This window comes from Maylandia zebra, linkage group LG1 (genome assembly GCF_041146795.1).
Source record: "Maylandia zebra isolate NMK-2024a linkage group LG1, Mzebra_GT3a, whole genome shotgun sequence".
NCBI lineage: Eukaryota > Metazoa > Chordata > Actinopteri > Cichliformes > Cichlidae > Maylandia > Maylandia zebra.
This window is the reverse complement of record NC_135167.1, coordinates 39,982,564-40,009,351: the sequence shown is the minus strand read 5'-3', so window position 1 is coordinate 40,009,351 and position 26,788 is coordinate 39,982,564. Positions and strand designations below refer to the sequence as shown.

General features: G+C 43.9%; 1 protein-coding gene across 2 annotated transcripts; it reads right to left on the bottom strand.

Annotated features, from left to right (window-relative positions):
- Window positions 1-2,049: 2,049 nt before the first annotated feature.
- Window positions 2,050-25,393, bottom strand: LOC143419452 (beta-1,4-galactosyltransferase 3-like). 2 transcript variants are annotated; one of them, XM_076886210.1, is made up of 7 exons: window positions 25,223-25,393; window positions 13,770-15,004; window positions 10,202-10,437; window positions 9,045-9,232; window positions 7,423-7,545; window positions 6,972-7,076; window positions 2,050-4,938 (listed from the first exon to the last, which is right to left on the bottom strand). In XM_076886210.1, exons 2-7 carry the CDS (start codon window positions 14,041-14,043, stop codon window positions 4,725-4,727), a joined length of 1,140 nt encoding a protein of 379 aa, XP_076742325.1. In that variant the 5' UTR covers window positions 14,044-15,004; window positions 25,223-25,393; the 3' UTR covers window positions 2,050-4,724. The 2 variants fall into 2 exon arrangements, with proteins under 2 accessions (XP_076742325.1, XP_076742327.1); XM_076886212.1 differs by lacking the exon at window positions 25,223-25,393 and adding an exon at window positions 22,948-23,050.
- Window positions 25,394-26,788: the final 1,395 nt, after the last annotated feature.

Sequence of the window (26,788 nt, the reverse complement as noted above, 5' to 3'; positions counted from 1 at the left end):
GCCTCCCTGCCCTACCATGCAGGATGCTGCAGCATAAACACTGTGCCCTGGCTGACATTGGTCAGCTGGATGTGTAGAAGAGTGACGTCCTTCATCCTGGTCTTTAGTGGCACCAAATGTTATATGTGGAACCTGTTTAAACAGGAACAATGAAGAGACACCTAGGCTCCGGTAACTGGACAGGTGCTTTGGTTTGTGCGTCGAGTGGACAGTTTTACTGAGATGCTGACGAAGACTCAGATATGAGAAGATGAGACCTGAACACCAGTGTGGATGACTCCAGTCCCATCTTTGCACAGTTCTGAGTCCAGGATAGATTATAAAGCTACTTTTTTTAACATATTAAAGATCGGACACCCCAATCATTACACTGCATATGTCAACTGCACTCCAACTTGAGGCTGGAAACCAAGGCCTGAGTTTCACCTGCTCAAAAACTAAAGTAATGCCACACACGTGGCTTTTTTAAATAATTCTCTTTCACCACCTTGAGTTTGGGGGTGTGACAGGACTCCTACGCGTGCTCCTATATTAGTGGTGGTTTCAGCGGTGAGACATATCACATTATCACAGATATGCATTTAGGTGTGTACAGGTTAAAAGTGGAGCTGGTTCAGGACTCGATCAACCAAGAACTGCTGAGCCAATCAGGTGCGACGAGATTGGTCCTCAGTGGAAAAATGTGTTGTAGAAATTCCTCTTTAAGTGTTTCTCAGGGTCCTAGAAAAATGCATACACTATTGGGCTTAGAGCCACAAATCGACCACGCCCAAAAAAGTGCTATAAAAAATTTATATATTAATATTTTATTCCACTTTAAATTAGCCAATCTTTTAGACCTACTTCTCCTTGAAATATTCATGTTAAGTTTTAATTACATTTCGCGGATTTTAACTCTTTATATCCCGGTTTCGTCACATGAGCGCACTGCTTTTTTTGCCCCAAAAAACATAAAACTTGAATATTTTCCAAAAAAAACATTTGAGGTAATATTCAATTGTTATTATAATTAGGCCTTTAGATGGACTAAAGATTGGCACCAACATTCATTTCGATCGCCTTTTATTATTTTTTTTCAGGACCAGAAAATGGTCTCCAGGCGGCAAATGCTCCTCCTCTAGGCCGAAATAAGTGCATCTTGCCGGGGTAAGTCGCGACGATTACCGGGGCACGATCACCGGGGACCCGTTTTTCCAGCACACACGCCCGATACCACGTGACAACAAATACGTCATTTCCTGTTGACTAAAAAAAAAAAGCACCCTCTCACAGTCCTAGGGACCAAAAAATGGTCCCGCCCGATCAGCGGGCGAAGCCGCTGCTGCACGCCGGAAATGAGGCTTCATTTCCCGCAGGTCTATCTAAGCAGCCCGCTGTTTTCCAGCCCGGGGTCAAATGTGGAGCAAGGGCGCCACCCGGTGGACAAATAAAAAAATTACAACTCTAAGGCCCGTCCTGCAAAATGAAAATGAAAGTTAAACATCTACGATCCCTTTGACCGTAATTAATTTGCAGTGAAAAATAGCGTTTATAATGGGTTTCAATGGGCACAAATCGACCACTAAGCCCAATAGTGTAAGTTTGTCTGTAGCTTAGCCACTGAAGCTAATTGAAGGAAGTCAGACTTGAATTTTGAAATAAAATCATATCAAACTTTTTTTTTGGAGAATTTGGCTATAGTCCATTCAACACTGTGCAAATGGCATGTAATCAAAATTTGAAAATAGCCACAAATCGACCCAAGACCCTCCAGGGGTTTTAAATGTGAACATTTCATACATACTGTGTTAGCGTTGCTTCTTCCTTCTACCAGCTTTATTATTAATTTTCCAAATTTTCTGCAGAATTTTGCTGGTTTTTTCCTAATAAATGTGTCATTTTTTCTATTAACTTTGCCAGTCTTTCTCATAAATGTAAGACGTGTAAATGTTTTTAAAAAAGCCCCTTAACTTTTGTTTTTACTGAAAGCTGCTGAATAAGTGATTTTTGTTTGGCTGGCGGTTATCAGTTATGATACACACTCACCCCCAAAGAAGTAGAGTCAGCACGTCTTCTTGAGTAATCATTTATTAATGAATTTAAGGCCACTCTGGACTGTGCAGAATTCATAAGGGGCGCAGAAATAACTCAATTACATCATCCTGGGTAACTTCACTCTGCGGCTACGGATTTCTATTTTCACATCAGAACGGAGTCAAACCAAAGAAAACGTTTAAGCAGCTTAAAGAATCAAACATATTCACAGGTAGAGGCGGCTTGATACGCTGAAGTAAATGCTCAAAATACAAGTTTCCAGTTCACAACACAGCATGCTTCATATGTTTGAAGTGAGCACTGATATGTATTCAGCACTAAGTTGTTCTTGGCCATGCATGCCAACTCCCAGTACAGATATATAGACGATATTATATGAGTGTGTAAGGCCAAAGGTTGAATATGATTTCAGAGTAAAGTCATAGTCTTCACACAGGACAGGACAAAACGAAGGTCTTTACAGAGCAAAAAAACAAAAAAACGTCAAAAATGATCCCCGTCCACAAACTGTATATAAAAGATGGCTGTAGCATCGTGCCTTAAACCTGCAATCTTTTCTAACGACCAGCAGGTGGCCCCAAAAACAGGACTGCACTAACATGTAGAGCCAGTCGAGGGGACTGACTGCTTCCTGTTCATCGCATCGTACATAATGGACTGTATATAAATGATGGACGGAGCCACTGTGACATCACATCAATCCTTCCCATCAAAATTTTTTTTACTTTAATAAATGTACATGCTGGTTCTGCGACTCCTCAGAGGCCCGCTCATTCTGGACCGCCACATGAAACAGGAAGTCCACACATCTGCCATCTTTTACATACAGTCTCTGTCTGATACCTGAAAACTACTGTGTGGTCTGTAGTGTTTCTGCACCGACAGTGTTACACAAATATTTGGACTATACTTTATTATTTCACAGCTTTTCACATCGTCAGCATCCTCTTTGGTTTTGCAGCCAGCCTCACTGGTGACGATGCCCCCCCCCCCACACACACAGATCTGTCAGTGGAAGAAACTGAGGCATATGTAGGATACAATGAGGACTAACAAAATAAAGGCATAATTTAACAAGAAAATAAATACTTTCTTGTTAAACACTACATTTGAGCCATTTCTGTGTTGGTGCACAGTTTGTTAAAAAAAATAATATTCAACACCTGCATGCATTATTCATACTTACATTAGTGTTTTTTCAATTCTGTCTGTTTGGCAAGTTAACCAGTTATAATCAAGACTGAGCTAATGTCTGTCCGCCTCATGTCGTCTACATAATCTGTATTACATAGAAATTGAATGTTTACATTTTCAAACCACATTATTTATTTATTTAGTTTAAATTACAAAAGTAAATGCATGTCCCCCCCCCCCACACACACAAACTTTGCCCTCCATACTCGCCTCATAAACACTATTTGGGTGGGTGGCTGCTGATCGCTGTGGTTAATAGGTAAAGCAGGTGCCAGTTTCCTCAAATAATTTGTACCAAAATGATTCGCTGTCATTTCCTGCAAGGCCATCATTCAGTGTTCTTGTTTCAGTAATTAAAATAGTTTAAAGGCACCTTAAAGTTACAAAATGTAACTACAACTTTGACCACTGGGGGCAGTGTTTCACCACCAACTTCTTGCATTTCTATTCAGCTCCATCAACAAGTTCTTATTTAAGGTGACTCGTAATGTAACTGGCATTACACTAAAGTGTGTCGTCATCTCTTGAAACCTCTTCCAAAGGATTTTAACAATTATTAAAAACACCAGGATTTACATAAAGTACCCCAAATATTGCCCAATGTCATTGGCCTTAAATATTGATTACAGTTTTCTTCTAATGTTTGATTAGCTTAATGAATGTGACCATTGAATTTCATCGTTCCATTTAATTTCCCAGATTTGTGCAGATTGAGGATAATTAGTGTCACATCCAAATTCACTGCATATAAAGCATCAGAGAAAAGAAAAAAAGACTCCATTTTGATGCAAAGCTTAACCCCACTGAACTCAGACAGAAGAGATGAATTCAATGAGAAGACGTCAGACATACTGAAGTTTAAGGAGATGGTGTAAAAGGCTGAAAAAAGAGGAGCTGCAACTTCATCTACACCATGAAATCACTCCCGCTGTACTTCCACAAGCTCATCTATAATCTTAAAAGATACGTTTGTCTTTGTAAAACAAAGGTGTTCACAGACAGGTGTGCAGAAGCGAGAACTTTGCCTTGACGGTAACAGAAGCACAGAAAACCCCTTCGGTGCTTTGAGACGAGAGGCTGACACAGTGCGACTGCTGCTCCTTCAAATCCACCATCCTCGGTAGAGTAAGGTACGAGTGAAAAGACGAGACAAAAAAATAGATTCTAAGGCCTCACACGGTTAAACCAGCGACCACAGCGCTGCAGATATATAAACTCATAGAGTCCAACTGTTAGCCCCGCCCCCCTCTCTCGGCTGCGGCTCCCTCAGAAGAATAAATTAGAGCAGGACCGGAGGAAGCGGCACATCACTTAGAAGAGTTGATCCATCTTTAACAGATTTAGGTGTTTCATCGTCCAGCACGCCCGACGACGTGAAGGCGGAGCGACACTCGGGCGACAAAACTTACAGAAGAAAAATCTAGAGGAAAAAAACCCAACACCTTCATACAGCATGTACTGATAGGATTATCCGTCTGAAGTGAGAGTAGCGAGGACTACTTCTCTTTGAGCTTTTCAGCGGCGTCTTTAGCTTCAGCCTTGGGAGCGGGGCCGGGAGTCCGGGGCGGCGGGTGCAGGCCGGCCTCCGTGCCGATGTTCACGGTGATGTTGGTGTACAGGGGCAGATATTCCCGCGAGATGACCTCGTATTCCACCGTGTTCATCCCGTCCGCCCTCCAGGTCTGACGCGTCTTAGCGAGCATGTTGAACCTGACAGACACACGAAGCAGAGCATCTTCACTCTTCCAGGAGAAACAGCACAGCGGCTCGATTACAGCAAAATCATGACCTCGTTGTTTCATTGTTTACAAACAAACAAACACTTTTCCACTTCGAGAGTACAGTAGACAGGTGTCCATAAGCAAACATGTGAACAGACTGTAATCTGGCTTAAATAAAAACAGCCTGTGGCCTCACTTGTAATTTACTCAGGACCAGGTTTCCTCTAAAAGATGTCTGAAGGTTCATCGTGGTCTAAGGAGCCACGAAACTAAAGCGTCTGGACTTCTTTAGGTTTCTTGAAGACATTACACCTCTCTGTCCTAAAGGTCAAAGGTCACTCCGTTGAGGATGTTTGAAACAGGAGTGAAAGAAGCCATCTATGTCCATGGCCATCTTTCAGTCACATGATAGGGTGGGGCTAGGTTTCACAATGAGCTCGCCCAAAACCGCTGCTGACAATGACCTTTTTTCACACCGTCGCTCATGTGATGAGGCACATGACCAATAGTTGGTCAACGACCTTCTTAAGGGTTAAACACCTGAGACGCTCCACCGTTTACTCTCAGAACTGAAGAAGCGTCTCAGATGAGAGTTTAAACATCTTCAAGAAACTTAAAGACGTCCAGATTCTTTTACTTCCGAGCTCCTTAGACGATCTAGAAGATACAGTTTCCAGTTTCCACTGCCCTAAAGCGCCAACGCTGAACAACACCGACTAATTTTAGTTTGCCGATCTGCATCGGTATCAGCATTTATACATGCCAACAAATGAAAATGCAAAGGGAGGCAGGAGAAACACATGTTAGAGGTGATGATGTGGCACCGCTCTGGAAATCCCTGTAGGATGCACGACTGTTTGGAATAACGGGAAAAATGACCAGCTGACCCGAGAAGAGTCGGGAAAGTGTCAAAGTATGGAAATCTTTGCAGGACGCGTGTGTCGGAATGAAGAAGGAAATGTTTTGGAGTGTGGGGTTTTAATATCTTCAAAATCTGCATCATTCAGGCTCCGGACAAAATTTACATAATGAAGCTCGCTAACATCAGATGCGTCGGCTCCGTGTTTACGTCTTTTTTCGCGATAGATTCTGAAGCTGCAGGTTTCATCTTTCTTCAGTCAAAATTGACTGAACCAGCAGCCAAAGAAGAGCAAACTACGCTTCACATACACGTCGTCATGAACTCCCTCCGATTTGCTGTTTTGCCTCCACTTCATGCACAGCTCTCTCTCTCTCGCTGTTTACTTCAAGAACTGTTTCCCATTCGCTTGCTTGTTACCCACCAGTCTACAGCTGTTTACAGCGCTGTCGGCCGCTGCGGTTTAAATGACTTTTTCATTTCTGCTGTTCAATACTGAAGAAATTTAAACTGTTTAAATTTATGCAAACTTGCAAAACGCTCAGCTGTGTCTCTAATCAAACCTCTAACTTTGCTCTGCTTCACGTCAGCAGCATCAGGTCATGTTCATGTGTTGATTCGTGGTTTTCTTTTGTTTTTGATCTACTGCTGAATATTTTTAAGGTCATCTGCTATAAAAAAAAAAAAATCTCCTTCATGTTTTTCTGTTTTATACGGAGCCCTGCAGGGGACATGGGAGAAAAAAAAAATTAAGACGGACTTTTGTGAGATCTCGCAAAAGCCCGTCTTAATTTTTTTCTCCCATGTCCCCTGCGGGGCTCCGTAGTTTTATCCCCAGTTCTTTGACACAAAGGCATCTGCTGTGATGCTCACACCTTTGATCAAGTCTCACAAGTGTCAGCTTTCTTTTTATAGATATAAAAATATGTATATGTACTGATAAATAATAAGAATTATAATATTTCCGACTGAAGCAAAATGTCCTCGATTCAAATCGAATCAATTCTAGAAATCTGTGACGATACGCAGCCCAACTTCCAGCTAGCTGTGACGTAGCGTGTGTCTAACTCTGGTATCCAACTATGGCCAGCGAGTCACGTCTGGTCGTTTCTGTGCTCAGACTTGAGATCTCGTTATCCCAGCGAGCACTCGGGCCGCAGTACCTCTTTGGGTTCACGTCGTTGCCTTTGTCCAGCTTGTGTTTGATCATCTTGTACCGGCCCACCTTCAGTGAAGGACGAGTGATGTACATGCCAGCCAGAGAGACTCTGTGGAGACCAGAAACAAGCGTTAGACCGATCACCCCTCCTGATCACTGAGGACACGCACAGCATTTCCCACATGATTACGGGTTAAATTCAGGGGTGGGGTCACTTTGACTGACATCTAGCCTCGGTCTCCAGTAATGTTTGACTCAGCTGTGTCAGGATCTCTGGACCATGTTTGTGCTCTTGGTGACTGTTGGAGAATTCACCTGATCAATAACAGGTTTCTACTGTTGCCCCGGACAGTTTATGGATGCGAGAGCGCATAAAATGCAATATGACAGAGGCTGCCTCGCTCTTTCATGTGGAGCCTATGAGGAACCCTGAAACCGAACCGCACGATGCTCACCTGACTCCGATGTCGTCGTCCTCGCCGCCCCAGCCCCAGTAATTGTTGGGGAAACCGTTCATTTTAAGGTAGTGCAGGGGCGTCAGAGCGGACACGCCTCCAAAATACATCTTGTATGGAAGCCTGGAGAGGGTTAGGATTAGAAAACAAGACAAATTAAAAGCGGAATAAAGAGCATCAGGGTTTTATTATTAGTTTCTGTACTGTTCAGACAGGTTAGAATATATGGCAGGTGTGTGGAAACTGAACTCTGGCATTTAAATAACAAAACACACACATGCAGCTTCTGCAGAGTCGCCGGGTCCATGCAGCAAACACAGAAGCTAAAGTTTCACTGAGCCAAGTTTATTTCTGTAACTCATTTAAAACTACAGCAGTGCACAAACACTTTCAAGTCAAGGGAAATGTTTTCAAATTAAAGTATAGATAAAATTCAAGTAAAGATAAAAGCAAATCAACAGTAACCACGTGGGGTGGACGAGCTCGAGTAAAACCTGCCCTTCTTTACCTCAGGCCCCCTCCAGTAAGAACTTTAAACAAGCCAACACATCTGTCCAGCAGAGAAACATCTGGGTATTTCTACCCTGCACTGATAGAATATTATTATTTTATTCTTCACTCATTAAGTTATTTTTGCTTTATTCTGCTGATTGGACCGTTTTACCACAGAGATTATATTCAATACATTTCACTTGGACACATTATAGATGCTTTTTTAGTTACAGAGCTCTTTAGCACATTAATTATTACATATAGAAAAACTACATTAACAGTAAGGTTTATTGTACCTTTACTATTCTGCTGCTTTATTTATGTATTATTTGTTTTTTAAATGCAACCTTTTCTACAACTGACATCATGACACATTTTTGTCACATTATATTTTAATTCATTTTATCGAGTTACTCTAATCAACTCATCCTGTTTTTTCAGGACATTTTATCTGAATTTATTTCATTTTAATATCTAAATGTGTTGACTGAGCCAGTGTTACACCCTGGAGCAAAGCAGCACCTTTTCCATCAGCACCTACGTTTGGGTCGCCACAGTTTTCAGGGGTTCCCATTAGGTCACAGCACCGGGTAGAGGTACCTTCTTTTAGTATCTGCTCTCTCGGGGTCCCCAAGCGATCTGAACAGGTACTAAATGTGATGTCATCAGAATGCTTGTCAGTGATTGGCTGGTCAGCAGTATCACTCGATGAGTCATCATGAAACCGCCATTTTTGAAACCTGGCAACGACGGGAACGGCTACAAAAACAAGGCCGTGAAAAGCCACAGACAGAGCAGCAGGCATATCGTCACCTCGACATCCACTTTTTTGTAGCGTTCGTGCCGCATATTAGTCACGTCGCAGGACGCTCGGACGTGTCGCTACGAGGACAATCATGCATGTTAGGTAGAACCGGATTGTAGTGGCGATCCGAGCAGGTGCTAATGGAAAAGGGGCTACACTGAAGGACAAATGAGGGCTGTCTGAGAAGGCTTGTGGACTTTTTCTATTGGTTGGTTTATTTGAACTAAAGTGAAATATTGCCCACTCACAGGACTGCTTTCATACAGCACTTCATTCTACAGCTTGCACTGAAACCACGACATGTATCGGTCGTTCTCAGACATACTTGTAGCCGAACTTGTCCATGGCGATGGCCGCGTGCTTGGGGTTCGAGTCACAGACGTACGTATTCCGGTCGTCTTCTGGAATGAGGTCCACATCATGGAAGAAGAGACAGTCCCAGTCCTCCTCCTTCATGGCCTCCCGGAAACCGGCGTTCATCAGCTTGGCTCTGTTAAAGGTGTAGTTTCCAGCCTGCAGAAGAAAAACAAAAATGTTTCTTCACGTGACCGTGAAACAAGTTTAAACGGAATATTTGTGTAAATGAAAAATGCACAAAGCCAGACGTTCTCACTCAAAGGAGGACGCACAACAGACTTCAGCAGGTCAAATATTCAGCCACAGAAACGCTGTGATGTTTGTGCTAAACAGGGATTAGTGAGGTAAACTTTAAAAGCATTTCAGGGAGTTTGTGTGAAACGAGCAACCAATCAGAAGACTGTTGCATAAAAGGAGGAGGAGCTTGTTTCAGACAGGATGAACCGACGCGCTGCTGGAGAATCCAAGAACAAAGGAGACATAAGCCCCGCCCACTGGGGGTTACGATCTAGCGGGACCAAACGTACATTTTTTGTATTTTATTCATTTACTTTTCCACAGGTAGTCCCACTGAGACCCAGTGTCTCATTCCCAGGAGAGACCTGATGGAGCGACGAATGCAACGATGTCCTGTGACCGCGGGCCACGACTCAGCTGTGTAACATAAACTCTGATAAATAAGACGCCAATGAACCAGAACTAGAAAGTTTAGCTAGCAGCACATTAAACACACATTTAACAGCACTATCAGAATGTGACTGAATCCAGCTGAGCAAAACTAATAAAAATATCATTTATAAAAGCATTTAATTGAAAATCATCACAGAGTGTGATGGTACGATCCAGCTCAAGAGGCGCAGGAGATAAAGAGCTGAGAGTGAAACATCAGTGAGCTCTAAACAGATTAAACCTCTGAGCTGCTTCAGATTTCTTATCATCCAACATGCACATCCAGTGACCACACACCAGAGGGCGCTCTTTATCAAGCATCAACTAGTGCATCACCTTAGACAATAAAAACCCTGAATACTCCAAATATTATAAATCTAAACATTAACACAAAGACAGTAAAATTAATTTCCAACCGCCTTCTGAATTTTAGTGTAAAATAGAAATAATAGAAACCTGGTGGATGACGTAAATGCCATATTTGAGCTGCTGCCGCTGCAGGAACGGATGCAGGTAGTAGAGCAGGAACTTGAGGTGGTGCTCTCGGTGTCTGTGGGGAATGATGATGGCCGTGCGATGCCTCGCCACACAGTCCGGCGGCCTGTATTGTCCTCCGCGCACCACCAGCGGATTCTTCCTCTCAACCTCGGCCAGACTAAGGCGTGACGGGAAGCTGACGTGGATCGGCCCTCCTGTGGAAAGAAGTTATTAATTACGTCCAAGAATGAATATAGTTACCGGACAGAAAGCAAATGATGTGGTCAGGGTACGAGAGCCGTCCTTTGTGACATCAAGCTTTGAAATGACATTAAGTCAGCCGTGTTTGTAATGTAGAGATCAGTCTGACAATCCTGCACGCGCTGCTCGTCCAGCCGCCCGCCTGAGGTCAGGGGGACAGAAAAACATATCTATAAAAGGAAGGAAAATTTGTCACTATATTAAAAGTATATATACACACTGCATTAATCAAGGTTAAGCTGACGTTTGTTTTTTTAAAGCCACGTCGCTCCAACGCCTGCTGACTCATCAGATCACGTGAACAGGTGGTGGGTTACAGATGCAGGTGTGCCGCCTACCCAGGTCAGCTCATCGTGGAAGCTTCAGATTTCTGTTTTCAAACTGACTAAATACAAATATCCCCGCCCGAGCCTTTCAGCTGTTCCAGTGGAGGAACCCGAGCCGCTCAAACCTCCAGCAGGTTTCGTTTGTCTTTGTGTTACAGCGACGAACATCTTTGTTTTTTCTTCAAGAGTCTTTTTCTTCCCTCATATCAATTCATGGTCTTCAAGTGGTTTCAAATTACTGAATAAACATGCGGCAGGATTCTGGGTTTAGACGGCGTAGCTGGAACAGAGCTGACAGAAGAGTTCAAGTAGAGCGCAGCGAGCTCAGGGCTCATAGTCAAAGCTTCCTGGTACAAAGAGCAGTTTCCTTTTAACGTCAAATCCTGGCAAACACGGAGCATAAAAGACCTCTTCAGGTGGAAAACTGTCACAAGCTTTATGGTGCCTTCACACGGTGTGACAGAGCTCAGTGGTTTGATGGCAGCCGTATGGTTGGCATCTCTTACGTTTATTGTGCACACGTCATTTCCACAGAGCCAAAGACGTGGCCTACACGACTGTCAGCGCACTGAAATGCCCCCACAAAAACATCTGTTTTACAGAAAGGACAAAATCACTGAAATATGACAACCAGAGGAAATGTAAGGCGCGCTCACTTGATGACATCGACTCACATGAAGAGTTGACTGAAACTTTCCCCACAGCAGGTGAAAAAGGGTGGAGAAGGTCATGACCCCTCTGCAGCGTCATGTTTTTATAGATGATTGATGGACATAAACTTAGCACCATAAAAGCAGCGACTGTGTCACACCCTTTAGACACTAAGATCACACAGGCGCTCCTTCCCCAGCCTGTTAGTGATCAAACACAGATCCTTTCCTGTATATCAGACAGACATACAGGAAACATGCAGGAACATTTAAATATTTTTAAAGAGGTCAGAGTGACACGTGAGAACCGTATTTGGCTTTTATCCATAAGGACAATAACAAAAACTGAAACTAAAGTGAACTGGAGGCAATAAAACTGACTTTTGTTACCATCCACACACACTCAGGAAACCTGAGTGCAGATCAGCTGTGGGGTCAGAGTTTGTGTACAGGCTTCATCTGAGAGGCAACTTGAACCAGGTCAATCTCATCTCATCTCCACAGGTATTTTGATTCTAACTGAACTGATCCTGAGAAAGGAACCACACAGAGAGCACGCTGAGAAAAACAAACTATTTTTATATAAAACCTGAAACCAGGTGCGTGATTTCAGGTTCAAAGCTAAAAGGCACTCAGAAGCCAGATGTTACATCACGGATAATAAATCTGATTTCAAAGGGACAGCATTTAAACGTAACATTTGGTTAGGCCCCGTGTCTGGGTCAGGACAAACATGTTTTTTAAGTTTAATGTGAACTGAAATATTTCTCTTACTTAAACCCTCTATCACTCACTGGATTTATCTTCACTTTCCTTCTGCAGTTTCTTTTCTTGAAGATACAGCAGAAGGAACCAGTAGAAACTTCTTGACAATGGGTATTTAGCGTGATGGCGCCGCGCTGACACGTGTTCAGAGGCTGCTCTGAAGAGGCTCGATGTTGGCCTGAGGCAACACTGGTTTGGAATGTAGGAGAGACGGTTTGTGCCACTTATTGTTGGGTTACGCCAAAAATGTGGTTGGTTGGCTCGTGTTAATGACACACAGCTGAGAGTAAACAAGCTGTTATTCTTTATTTCCACTTCTTAAATGTATTTATTCATTATTTAACATCTTCATTAACATCGTCTTTTAACGAGTCAGTTCTGTCTGAAACAAGCTGTTTTGACTCCGCTCCATTTAATCCAGCTTTCTTCTGATTGGCTGCCTCCTCAAAACAGAAGGTTTGTGCAGCAGGTAGGTTTGGCTTCTGTGCTCGATGACAACCATATCAGGAGCCAAGAGCAGCCAGAGCTGTAGAACAGTGATTAGAGCTTTCAGCTCACAGGTATTACTTGCAAACTCGCATTGACTCAAATGATGTTTAACATGACTGTCAGCCACAGGAACAAACATACTGCTTTTATATAACGGGGGAACGAAAAGCACAAAAGTGCTGCATACATTTCCATCTTCTCTTCAGTTAATATTAAGTCAATACCACCTGTTTTGTTTATCCTCTCTGAGACTGAACGCAGAGCTAAACAAGGAAAAAAAAAAAAAGGTCACGTGACTCAAATATGCAAAAAAAGGAAAAACCCTGCAGTGAGGCTCGTGTGACTGGTCTAGTTTGCCTGTTTATTACAAGAATATTTACACTATATTTGAATAAAGGTGAGACAAAATCAGAAGTTACTAACTTGTGCATATGAGAACACTACAGTAGTGAGGGTGAAACATTTAAGCATAAAAGTGCACTTCAGTCCTCGCTCACACTCAGCTGACTGCCGGCGAGGGCACCTGCACCAAAACATGGCATCTAATCTACAGCTGAACAAGTTCAATTACAGCCACATTTCCATCCATCCTTCTTCCACTTGTCGGGGCCGGGTCGTGGGCGCAGCAGCATAAGCAGAGAAGCCCAGACCTCCCTCTCCCAGCCTGTCTGGAGGAACACCGAGGCAGGGAAAGCCTGGAACAGCTTGCCCAGCGGGCATCCTTGTCAGATGCCTGAACCACCCCAACTGGCTCAACTTCACAAGCCAAAAAACTTTCATGACCTATAACGTTTCATCAATCAGAGCTGAATTTTAGGGACTTCGCCTGCATTACCTTCAGAGGCTACACTGAGCCCTACAAGGACGCAAAGTCCCAAATACTTTATTTAAACAAGAGATTCAAGCTTCAACTTTTAAGGGTTACCTGAAGTATGAATCGCTGTCTTAAACCTTTACGATGGATCCACTTAACTAGTGAACATCTATTTAAGGCTAAACAGAGAAAAGCCTAATCCACCTTTGGATCGACACTGAAGACGTGGCATGAGCACTCACCTATTAGAGGGGACGTTTTGGGACAGTAGGGCGTGTCGTCTCGATGGCCGTGAGCTTTGGGCAGGTGGGAGAGGTTGGCGTATACGTCCCCTCCACTGATCGTGGGTGTGGTGTGGTTGCGGCCTGATACAGCGCCCCCGTCTGGCTTGCGGAAGATGCGTATGAAGTAAGTGACCCTCTTCTGGTATCCCTCTCGGGACAGCAGCGCCATCACCACCAGCTGGATGCCCAGGAACATGATAAGGTAGCGCCATTTGGACTGAATACTGAACATGGTGACGGCTCGGATGGGTCCAGTGGAGACAGGTGGAACTTGCTGCTCGGGCGTAGCAGGTGATGATTGTCAGGGTTAGTGGAGGGTGGCGTCAAGCCTTTTCCTTCCTATATAATCCAGAATATGGCAGCGCACGGCGGATGTCAAGTGAGTGACAATCTGTGAAATATTTAACTTCAGTATGTCAGACGCGAAGATGTCACACAAAAAGGCACTTTTGGTAGGCTGTAAGCACAAAGACCCCCAAACAGAACAAAAGTAGAAAAATATTCCACACTGAGACACAAAAAAAGAAAAGAAAAAAATCTGGTCCACTTTGTCCTCACTGCATTCCCCGCTGCTGCTCAGCAGGTGGTAGGTATCTCCAGAGCTGACTGTTGGTCCACTTTGTGTTTGGTTTGGGGAGATAATGCCAGCCCCACATTATGGAGTCTCACACCGACTGAGCACCATCCGCTGCCCTGTGAAGTTCACTCGCCTCCAGCCGAACAATCTGCAGCGTCTCCTTCTCTCACCCTTCCTGCCTTTGTGAGCTTTATGCTGCCTTCTGCTGTCCCTCCTGCTCTCTCCTGAGGGAGGCCTCCACAACAGCAACAGCCGCCATGACAAAGGGGAGCATATGCAGCCGTATAGGCGCTATACTTTACAGAGGATTACACGGCTTCCAGCCGCTCACCGCCTGACTGGCTGGAGAGACGGTGGGAGTGGACCGTGACTTGCGTGGGAGGAGTGGTCAGAAGGGTCCTGCATGAGTGAGTGGGTGGGTGGGTGAGTGTTTGTTAGGGGGAGGCTTCAGTACAGAGTGAGGCTGAGAGAAAAAGAAATAGGGGGAGGAGGACGAGGAGGAAGAGGTCGAGCTTTGACTCCCAATGCTATTATTCCATGATGATGCGATCCACCTTAAGCCGCTCACTGGTCACCCTGGATCGACAGGAACTGGACGGGTCACTCCAGCATGGCTCTGGAAGACAGGAGAGGAAACAGGGCGGGTGTTAAAACTGACTGACATCCTTTGGCTGAAACTGTTGAAGTCAGCGATTTCAGCACACAAACAATGAGCTGTTGTTACAGCACAGGCAAACAAATGGATTGTGTTTGTTTACAGAGACCAAACAGCACAGTTGGAAAGCCTGCACTAATCACTCAGTGGGAGATCCCTGCTGCCCACTGTGGGCGGCAGACGGGAAGCCACGCATCACAGCGTCGAGGAAGTTTCCAAAATCTGCAGCCGGAGCAGTGCATCCTTCTGCTCCTGATGAAAGGACCCGATGATGTCGTCCTTCCTGACCCGAGCTCTGCTGCAGCGATGCCGAGCACATCCTCAGTTACAAATCAATTAGCGCTCGTTAAAGCAGCCGCACTCGGAGCACTAATCCTAATCCCAATCCTACTGAACGCTACGTGGCTGGTGGAAACACGGACAGAGAACCTGCGCCCACATCAAACACCGCGACCCAAAATCAAACGATATTTTATCCTGAACAAGAACTTGGATTTCACCCTATTTTAACTGAAAAGTAATCAGTTTCTGGACATTTTTTAATGTGTATTTTTGTTTATTGTCATTTAGTGGAAATGCCACCATGTCTATTCTTCTGCTTTTTACATTTTTTATAGAAAAACATTCAGAGGAGGACATATGGTCTGTATTTAAAGAGAAAGATTGACAAGACCTCAAAAATATCTGAAAACTATAGAAATGGTAAAGATTACAGACCCGTGGCAGCAGTGCTACATACAGAAATTATTCCAAGGCAGATCATCGGTACATGAAAATTCTGGTATAACATCACCAAGAAGACTGTATGATAGGATCTTCAGCACTTCAGCATCAAGTACCCACAGGAAAAGGTCACATTATGAACATTTGTTCCTGCTCAGACTCTACAACAGGGCTGGGGAACTCCAGGCCTCGAGGGCCGGGGTCCTGCAGGTTTTAGACATCACCCTTCATCTACACACCTGAATCAAATGATTAGTTCATTACCAGGCCTCTGCAGAACTTCAAGACATGTTGAGGAGGTCATTAAGCCATGTAAATCAGCTGTGATGGATCAAGGACACATCTACAACCTGCAGGACACCGGCCCTGGAGTTCCCCACACCTGCTCTGCAACAGGAGATAAGAGCCGCTTGCTGAATCGTGTGTGTGTGTGTGTGTGTGTGTGTGTGTGTGTGTGTGTGTGTGTGTGTGTGTGTGTGTGTGTGTGTGTGTGTGTGTGTGGACGACCCAAAAAAAGAGCTGTAAAGGTAGGCAAACAAAAAAGAGACACTGATGTGATCAAAGATATGCTGAGAGAAAAATGAGCCCTTTTTGTTCCTTCATACCATCAAAGCCGTGTTAGTCTTGCTCATTTCGACAACAAAGCGAACGCATTCTGAGCATTTAACACCGAGTGCCTCGGGAACTCCACGCAAACTTTAAAACGACAGACAGGAAATGAAGAAATGCAAAAACAAAACACACTTTGATCAACTTGCAGAAATGTACTGATGCTATCTGACTCCTCGTTCTTTAACAGCTGACTGGGGGATTTTCATGTGAAGGATATTAAATGGGTTTCCCATTTCCCCTCTGAGAGAACATGCGGATCAAACAGAAGAGGAAATCCTCTGCGAAAGACTTTCATCAGAGCTGGGAGCAGATGGGAGGATTGACCCCTGACATGTCGCCCGGCACCTATAACCTCTTGATATGGTTTATGACATGATATGTCAGAGACTGTGGCTAATCCCACAGAACGGAAATTCATCTCAACCACTCTGAGCAGATAAATAAATAACGTAATCTGTTTTGAAGTAATCGCTGACGCTTTCTAAAAGGTTCACATTCACTGGATTATGAGTCTGAAGCTGCTCTTCAACCATGTGACTGGACAGAGGGAATAAAGGTCTGCACATCTCTAAATTTACTCAAGTGCACTGAGTGCATTCAACCCTGGAGCCTTAACGGGCCAAAGGAGCTCTGAATAAACTCCTACTGCTAGTACCTGCCGTCTAATCATGTTAATCTTCTTTTATTGTAGTCGACAGGAGGCTGCTAGGGCGGCGCCTTCAATGATCATGTGATTTCTGAACCAGTTCGACTTGTGATTCCAGCACAGCTATGATCAGTGTTGCCCACAGATTCCATTTGCGCGTGCCACATACCACTACAGCAGCTGAGTTTTCGGCCCATGAAGTTGTTTCCACTATCAATATTTTCATGTTCACCTGCTGAATAATTGTCGACCTGCTTTTATTATAGACGAAGCACATCGTGTACCTGGGAAAACAAACGCACACAGTTTTCTTTAAAGGGTGTTTGACAGACTTCCTGAAACTGCAGGGCGAGGACGTCGGGTGTTGGCCAGTCGTAGCACAGCAGGGTGGAACATTAGTCTGCTGTGTCTGCCAAGCATCACTCAAACTCAATGTATGGGAATCGAGCCTTGAAAAATAATCCAAAATACTCGATTTTCTATTATTTTCCACAAATGATATAATCTATAGGTGGACGGGAGAGACACCTCAACATATTATCCAACAATGCACACAAATCAATGCTTGAATTCCAGTTTTTAACCAAAGGAGATAAGATGGCTATTAATGTTAATATTATGTGCCAACTTGATCTACTAGACAACTGGAGAAGATCCCTGGAGAATGAATTCATGCGCTCCGTGATGCTCCCGTCTATTCTCACGTTCTTTATGAAGAGCAGAAATAACAAAGATACTTTAGCGCTCGCGGCTCGTGCTGTACCTGAGCTGGTTCACACAAAGGGAGAACCTGGCAGCGAGCGCCTTTTAAATAAAGCTCAGGCGCCAACTTACACGCATACAAAAGAGGCCCGGAGCTGCATGGATCTTTCTGTGCTGGCTGAGGATGAGGAGTGAACTAAATACAGAGAGGAAGAGCAGCAGTCTGGTGACGTTCTGTGCTTTTGACTTCATCGGCTCTCCTGCACGGATGGTCTTCCTCTCTGCATTTAGAGCCACATCAGAGAGACCCTTTTCTGCTCTGTTTCCCAGCATTACTGTGTTCTTATTTTCCACCCAAGTATACAATCTCTACATTTTCCTTCATTAGCACATGTCAAACACATGTGGTACCCACTCGCTGTTTAGTTCAACTCGAGCCGAGCCGGCTGAAGAGTCGCCGATCAACAAGAAACTAGAGATGGCACCAAACCACTTTATGTTCGATACCGATATCATAAATTTGGATATCTGCCGATACCGATGTGAATCTGATACAGTGTGTTTTTAATCAATAAAACAGTTTTTTAAACATCTTCCTGCATTTGGAAAAGTTCATACTCAAGTTTTAACAAAACAAACAAACAAAAAACACTAAAGCTATTGTGTTAAACCTGTATGCAAAAAATACACCATTAAAATATTTCATAGTTCAGCAAAACTGATCAATCTCATAAACGTAAACCTACAGCATCCTCCCTATTCTGGCATTTTAAAGAGCACTTAGCAGAAATATTAAACAACATAACTAACAGGGTTGCAAACTCCCAGCAAAAAAAAAAAGAAAAGTGAACCAGTCCCCAATTTTAATTTAATGCATGTGTTAAAAAAATGCACAGAAATTATTTTTCAACAATAATTAAATAGATTCAACATCTTCCTTCAACAGAACTGCAAACTGCACAGATGGTACCTTCCCAAAGGAAAAAGTACTCTAGCTTACTAGGGTATATTAGACTTAACAGTCACTATATACAGTAATGGACTTCTATACATTTTACATCAGATGAAGACTTTGGGTGTAAAACTCCGATAATTATTTATTAAAAGCTCGACATTTCAAATGAGAATAAGAAAGAAAAGTATGTCTTTGTGCCCCCTTTTCCCTGTTAATGCCCTATCGGCCCCCCTGGCTAAACTTTGCTAGATGCGCCCCTGCACAGTTACGTCAGCTGCGTAGATATTTAATGGTTTCCCCTCCGATATCCAATCCAGTAATTTAGTTCAGTATCGGCGCGATACCGATACGTAATATCGAATCGGTCCATCCCAACAGGAAAGGTTGAATGGAACGACTCTTATATAGCTTTTCTACTCTTCCAGAGAACTCAAAGCACTTTATACAAGATGCCTCATTCACACCCATGTTTTAAGTGTTTTCTATCTAGCAATCACATGCATTAGAGAGCGACCTGTGCCACCACAGGCATCTCACTGGATGTTCAAGCCACAGGCCAGGTCATGGTAGATTTATGCAGCTAAAGACAACAGGACTTCTTTCAGGTTCCTGAAGATATTTCGCCTCTGATCAACAAAACTTCTTCAGTTCTAAAAAAACTGATGGGAGCCCCAAACATGTGGGTTCTCCATACAGAGAAGTCCTGAGAGTCGCTGACCCTCCCTGAAATCACAGGTCTTAAAGGATCACACGAGTCAATACTATCTCAGGGTCAAGGGTGAGGGTGTGACACACTGCTCCCACACCACCATCATGTGAACTATTAAAGTCAGCAGGGGTTGAATAGCCTGGGACGGGATCCTGGTTTTTGGAAGTGAAGACCCTTCTTTGATGAGAGACTGAACATCTACACACATCAAACAGCAACAGTTTGCTTCACTTCAAGCTCTTCAGACTTGGTTGTATCCTGACATGTAGCTTCCCAGAAACATAACTAAGAGTCACACTGAAATTCTGCAGTGACTAATTGGTTTCTGTAGCACTGTTTCCCGTTTCTGTTCCTGGTCACTCCTCCTTTTGTTGCCTTGCTGAATCAGCTGCTTGTTAGTGTTTTGGCAGCAAACCTACTGAGCGACTCGGGCCCACCAGCATAATGATGTGATGATGATGTATACTTTACTGATCCCTGTGGGGAAATTCCTCTCTGCATTCAACCCACTCACTCTGAAGCAGTGGGCAGCCGCTGGGCGCGCGGGGAACAGTGTGTGCAGACGGTGCCTTGCTCAGGGGTACCTCAGGGTAGCCAAACCCCTGATCTTGGGGCCACCACTCGACCTGCTGAGCTGTCCCTGCCCTAAGTACAAATGTTGGTCACACGTGTTATGTCACCAGCTTCAACTGTATAAATACATTTTACCAGATAAAACCAAGTCCTTCACCCTTTTTCTCCTCACTAATTTATTTTCATCACTTGTATTATATCTAAAGTTCAACTAAGTCCTCTGTGAAAACGATCCTTCAGTATGAGGTTAAATTAACCTTGGATGAAGACTCATCAGTTTCATGAGCATTTCAGCTTCCGTGCTGAGGAAGAGTCTATTCTGTACAACATCCTCATTTGTTTTAAGAAGACCTGTGTAGATTTTAGTCCCTCTTGTTGTGCTGGTTCGCCATTGTTAATATATTCTGCTTTTCCCTGTAAGATGATAAGCTCGGGGCGGGGAATTTCCTGAGTGAATCAAGGCCGGCTAATAGCTGCATGATGATTTCCTAATAATCCATTAAAGCACCGTCGACATTTATAAGACTCATGTTACATTTGTTATGTCACTGTGAGTTCATGTAGGCATGTCTTTATGTCCACAATGCTCGTCCAGTCTCAGGCACCACCGAGTTAAAAACTGACCCAAACCCAAAGTCTTCATTAAACTTCAACCTCCAGCCATCTTTATTTATTTAAACTATTTACAAAAGCAAGCTGCCCAGCTGCTAGGGTCTAAAGATGAAAACTAAACCGCAGCAACTGTCAGGCTAATAGGAACACATTAGCACAGGGAAGATGGAGGATGAGGGTTAAGTTGTTCTCAGTGAAATTTCAGGTTGAAGCTCCCAGATGGGCCGAGACAAACAATCATGGCAGAAAGAAACAGACGTCTGAGATGATCCAACCACAACACGAGGTTAGTCATGAATGTTCCCGTGTGGTTTGGATTACTCACTATAAAAAGTTCTTTTTTAACACGACTCAAACTACAAGGGATCGTTACCAAGCCTCAAAGACAGCCCAGGCCCAGCAACAGGCACGTATTAGACACGTCCTAACTCTATTACTCATTTCTGCTACAGACCAAATTCAAACGGTGTCGGAAAGAAGGGATGACGAGCTTTACTGGGATAATCGGTGTATCACGGTAGCACCAAGTATCCACGGGGTAGCGTAACATAACCACAGACCTGCCTCTATTTCACCATGTGCACTTCACGTTACTGCAACTCCTCAGCCAGAACTACAAAATCAGTCCAGGCAGCCGTATGATACAGGCTGATAAATGGCTGACGTGGTTAAAAGGAGCAGATAGATGTTATCGACTACTTTTACCGTCAGCTGAAATCTGACTGTTTATGTTTATTTAATTACAGTATGTCAAATTATTAACATTCCTCTCTCTACAACATCGCTCCAGGTGGAAACGCAGCTTTGCATCTATTAATTTCATATGCAAATACATCTTCTCTGACTTTAGTTCTATAATCAAGTAAAGAAAGTTCAGCAACAGCTCCATGTGGTGCAGGCGTGTTTGCACACATGAATGAATGAAGAGGAGCCAAGAGGGTTCTGAACAAAAGTGCTGAAACGAAGAGCAGATGAGAAAATAAAAAGGGACGAGGGGGGAAGAGCGGAGATATATTTAGATCACGTAGCTCACGGTCAGCAGTGTCGTTCAATTCCTAAAGGCACAGCACAGAAGTGAAGAACAGCAGGCACGGAGGGAGGTAAAGAGAACAGCCGTGGTGGTAACCACAGAGGCCGAACACCACAAACACACCTTCCTGTCTTAACTGAGCGAAAACTGATCACAAATTTTCAATGGAAATTAGATGCGGTTTAGTTTGCATGTCGTGGTTATCTGAGCAGGAAATTCTGGCTGCGTCGAGCCCCGCCCCCCAAGTCGTTAAATCTGCTTCGCTGCTCAAAACTGATTGCAACTGCCTTTGAGGCAAAAGTTTTTCTTACTAATTCTTTACTTCAGTTATTCCCAAACGTCTCAGAGGCAGCGTGTGTGCACAATCGATTACATTTAACAAAGCGACCCAGATAAGCTGCAGAAAACGGATGGATGCATAAAGCTATGCACATTTACAGCTTTACACTCTGAATATTTTCAGAGTTACAGGCGTTGTAAATCCACACAGATGGGTCAAACCTTCTTAATATTTGTATGTTTGAGGTCTCGTTACTTCTTAAAAACCAGAGACGACTTCTTATCTGGAGCACAATCACGAGCTTCCAAAGTGCAGCCTGTGAGCAGAGCTGAGGTACAAAGTCTGAAATGAAAGTGGGGAAGTATTTCCCCCAGAGATACTTCTTTGGCCACGGTGCTTTTCCACTGTGAGCTACACCTGAAACCCCCCCACTGAAAGAAATACACACAAAAATGGAAACGCCACAGTGAACATACGTTTCCCTTCACTCGGGAATTAAGAACTAAAATTCATTTTCATTTTCTCGTTCAAAGTGAGGTTTTAGGAATTCGAGCCTCAAATGTAGACCACAGAATTTAATTCTTCATAGCCGGCCGTGTGAGACCACTGACTGGGCTCCTATACTGGAACAACATTTAGAGAAACAGCTGGAGCGATTTCACTCATCGTTCGATTCTGTTTAGGCAAGATAAACTGCTTCGTTCAGGTTAGAGTCTCACGTTAGTGCCAGCAAAGACCAGCACTGAGCCAGGCAAGCAAACGGACATCAAGTTTGTTTGAGAAAGCGCCTCGCGGTGTTGCTCAACACCCAAACAGCTCCGTCCTGACCAAAAACAGGCTGAGCGACAGGAGTATTTAACAGTGTTAGTGACCATGGAGAGGTGCAGTCAGATGTGGTTACACAACAGCTGTATTTTTCCCGATGCTGTAACCAAAACAACAGAAAAAGCGACGCATCATTCCTAAAAGCTCTGCACACTTAAACTCTGCATATTCAGGCAGGCCTTTCCTCTCAAGTACCAACCAAGCAGGCCCAGGCGATGAAATAATGTGTAAACATGCCCTGAGAAAAGAGGCGTCTGCATCGCAGCGCGTGCCAGGGACCCTGTCATGGCAACGCCTCCTGAGCCCCGACCATTCATCACAGTGCAGCTGGTACACGTCGCCATGGCTGTTCCTCAGTCCGACTCCACCGAGACATGAGAAGGAGAACAGAGTGGAAAAAAGCCCATCATTCTCCAGCTTTTTCCACCTCCTCTCCTCTCTTTCTGCCTCTGGTGGCTCAAGCTGTTTCCATAGTGAGGCCTTCCTCACCAAACCATTAGGGAAAGTTATTATCTAATGACAATCAAAGCAACCTGCACCAGTTTGTAGATGGGAGCCATGGGGATAAGAAAATCTCCTCAGGGATAGATAACCCACAACACAAAGGCCTCCCAGAAGCAACAACATAACAACACAGCAGCTTTTTCAACATTCAGGATTCAAGGTAGTAAAAATTTATGTTTTGATGTTAAAAGTTAACACCTAAAAAAAATAAGAGTTCAAATCAAGCAATACTGAAATGATTCAATGATGCAATTCGTCTGCAGCTAAATCTTTATCGTGATAAATATGGAAACAAAAACGTGTCAAAGGCTTTTTTACACTAACAACAAAAGGCATGCTGTAACGAAAACTAGCTCCATGTAACACTGAAGGCAGATGATGCTGAAGCTGCTCAGCTGTATTGAAACAACAACATCCTGAAAAGCTTGTCTGAGATGCTATCAACAACGCGGTCTGAGCCTAACGCTTCATGCAGGCCAAAAAAAGGAAGCACCACAGAGGGTGCTATTTAAAAGAAAAAGGAAGAAACGGCATGAAAAGAACAGAAACGTTCTTAAAGTGTGGTCAAGTGTCTCCTCTGCAGAAAGAGCTTATACTGAGTCTCAGCCTTCCTAAGCAAATCTGACCCAAGGTTATATTGAAACAGAAAGGATAAGGCCGCATGAAGCGTGTTTTAAAGTCACACATAACAGCTCCAGCACCAACCACACTAATCTGACTTTATAACAGCAGCAACAAAAAAAGAGATTAAATGAGACCTGGTGCAGAACCAGCAGCCGTTAGTGATTTTAGCCCACGTTTACGGTTCGGTAACAGAACCTAATAGTACAGATTACTTATTTTGTTTCTGCAATTTCATTTTATTTAAAGGTAAGTGTTCAAAAACAGAAAAAACCAACCGACAGATCTTTGCTCACAGCACCCGACCACAGCAACCTGAAAAACTATAGAAGTGAGAATCAAGATAGAGAAGTGGCTTCGACCAAACAGTTTCCTGAAACACACAAACTCAAGTATTATATCTTCATGAAAACCTTTTTAAAAAATACCTGCCCTCATGATCTGTATCACTGTTTATCCTGCTTACCTCACACTTCAGTTTATAAAGATATAAATCTGGACTCTGAGCTCTTTAATACCTGTGACAGCATGTTTACTCTGACTGATAAGAGCAGGACGACTTCAGAGACAGACTGAAGCTCTGGTCCTCTCCCCGGTAGGACAAAGAAGAGCAGCCCCTCTGCTGCTCTCTCACCTCCAGTGTGGGCTGGGTTCAGAGGGGGAAGGGGGCCGCCATGCTGGGCCTTTTGTCCCGCTGTGGAGAGCACATATACGAGGACATATGGGCAGGAAGACAGGCTGAGAAACCTGCCTTATAGCAGGGAGGTAGCGGGAAATGGCGAAATTAACGAGTTCTGTCCGCACGTTAAAGTGCTCAGAGAGTAGTTAGCTAATAACGAACCCAGTTTCCTGGTAAATGCAGCTGCCATCGTTAAACTTTTATCGGGGTCGGCTTTTGCTTATAGGATCAACACATCAGCTAAAACGGAAGAAGAAGAAAAACAGACTTCGGGGGGCTTTATAGCAGACACAAAGTTAGTTAGAGCTGGTATTAATCAGCATTAGCTTACGCAATGCTGCTAAGAGCTAATATACTGATTTAAACCCCGTGTTTGCCCTTATTCTTGGTAACACTCGGGCTCGCATCGACAGTTTTCCAGCAGGGGTCTGATTACTTTTAAGTGGAGCTAACAACAGTCCCGACTGCCTTTAAACTGGGCTCACTTTTTCCTGGTTTTTAAATCATGTAAAAACATCCGAGAAAAGGGCTCCCACCCCAACTCCAAGCCGATCCTCGCCAGCTGTGAACGCCGAGCCGCGCCGCGCTATCCGCGGAGGGGAGGTTGTTAGTTAGTTACTTAGCTGGCTAGCTAACGGGCTAGCATCCCCACACGGAGCTGTTTTGGCTCCATCATAAAAACAACCAAACGTCTTTTTTCAGTCTTACCTGAAGGTGTTTTTATCCCCCAGCAGGTGAAGCGACAGTTAGCGGTCGGTGTCCCTCCAGCTGCCCGTTTCCTGCTCAGTATTTCCGATGTGCGCTGAAGTTGGAGCTGCTGTTTGGTTGCTGGCTCGGAGGCTGAATGAGCAGAGCCGCTGCAGCTCGGCACTTTTCTCCTCCCCTCCGCGGTCACAGCTCAGAGCTCAGCAACACCGACAACCTGCCACGGCCGCTGCTGCTTTACCACAGGAGCTCCAAAAACAGCCACCAAGACCCACGGGGGACTGTTTTATTTTATTTTTTGTTTCTGTGGCTTTGACATAAAAGCTAGCAATGAATATGGAAATCATCCTTGGTTATTTTTTTACATGTTTCTTTATCACTGCTGTCTGTGATGTATTTTAATTACATTCTCCAGCTGTAATCTTTAACCTGTACTTCTATCTGCTGCCCTTTTTAAGGGTCACCCCCCTCCTATGTCACACTAACCATCTGGATGTCCTCCTTCATCACATCCATGAATCTTCTCTGAGCTTTTCCTTTTTCCTCCTGTGTGGCAGCTTCTTCATCATTCGTTGCCCCTCATTTACATCATCCCTCCTCTGCACATGTGCAAACGTCTCAGTCTTGGCTCTCCACAGACTCTGTCTCCAAACTGCTCAAGCTGAGCTGTCCCTCTGACACGTCCATTTATAATCCTGTTCATCCCGGTCTCTCCCAGTGAAATCCTAACATCTTCAGCTCAGCCTTCCACCTTTTTGTCTCAAAATCATGCGTCACAGCAGGTCTCACTACCATCTTGTAAGTTTGCCCTTTCACTTCTCCTGCTATCCTTCTGTCACAAATGACCTCTGACACTCGTCTCCACCCTGGATGCGCTCTCTCTTGTGCACTGTCCATCACGTTGGATGGTTGAGCACAGTTACAGGTAATTAATATTATGAATGGTACCGAGAAAATGAAGTGTCAGCATAGACCTTCAGTTTTGGGAAACGTGGCACATTATATGTATGTTGACTGGGGGTTGGGTTCATTTAATAAAATCCAAGGGGAAGCACAAAAGCCCAGTGTAAGACAAATAAGCATTATTTTGAACTGTGACTCATGCAAAGCTGCTCCAGTAGAGTCCAACATTAAAAATGTGGAGCTGAGAATGAGCAGAACGAGTGCACTTCAACAATGTGTTGTTTTTAAGCCTGCTATGTTAGCCATCGTGCATGAAGTAAAGCTTAGTAAGTACAGTGGAGTAGAGACTAAACATTTCTCTCTGGACTGAGTGAAAGCATAAAGTAGTATAACGTGGAAATACTCCAGTACAAGTACCTCAGGGTTGTACCTGAGTGCTGTCTTTGTGTAAATGTGCTTTATTCCTCCACAGCCAAACCTGAGGGCAGTTTTTAGAAGTCAAGTCTGTTATATTCTTAATAACTCAGTGCCTCTGTTCACTGTTTATGGCTTTATTATTTTTACAGGTTCCTAAAGGAGATTAGTTGTTTTCCCGACCTTTGTACAGACATTTCATCTGAATTACAAATCTATAAATCTTACCCTGAAATATTACCTGTAATACAA

Excerpts from the sequence above, each read along its gene's own strand:
- LOC143419452 (XM_076886210.1), bottom strand. The coding sequence starts at position 14,043 with ATGTTCAGTATTCAGTCCAAATGGCGCTACCTTATCATGTTCCTGGGC. Across the intron at positions 9,233-10,201 it reads GCATTTACGTCATCCACCAG|GCTGGAAACTACACCTTTAA; the intron begins GTTTCTATTATT and ends TTTCTTCTGCAG. Across the intron at positions 4,939-6,971 it reads AACGACGTGAACCCAAAGAG|GTTCAACATGCTCGCTAAGA; the intron begins GTACTGCGGCCC and ends TGTGTCTGTCAG.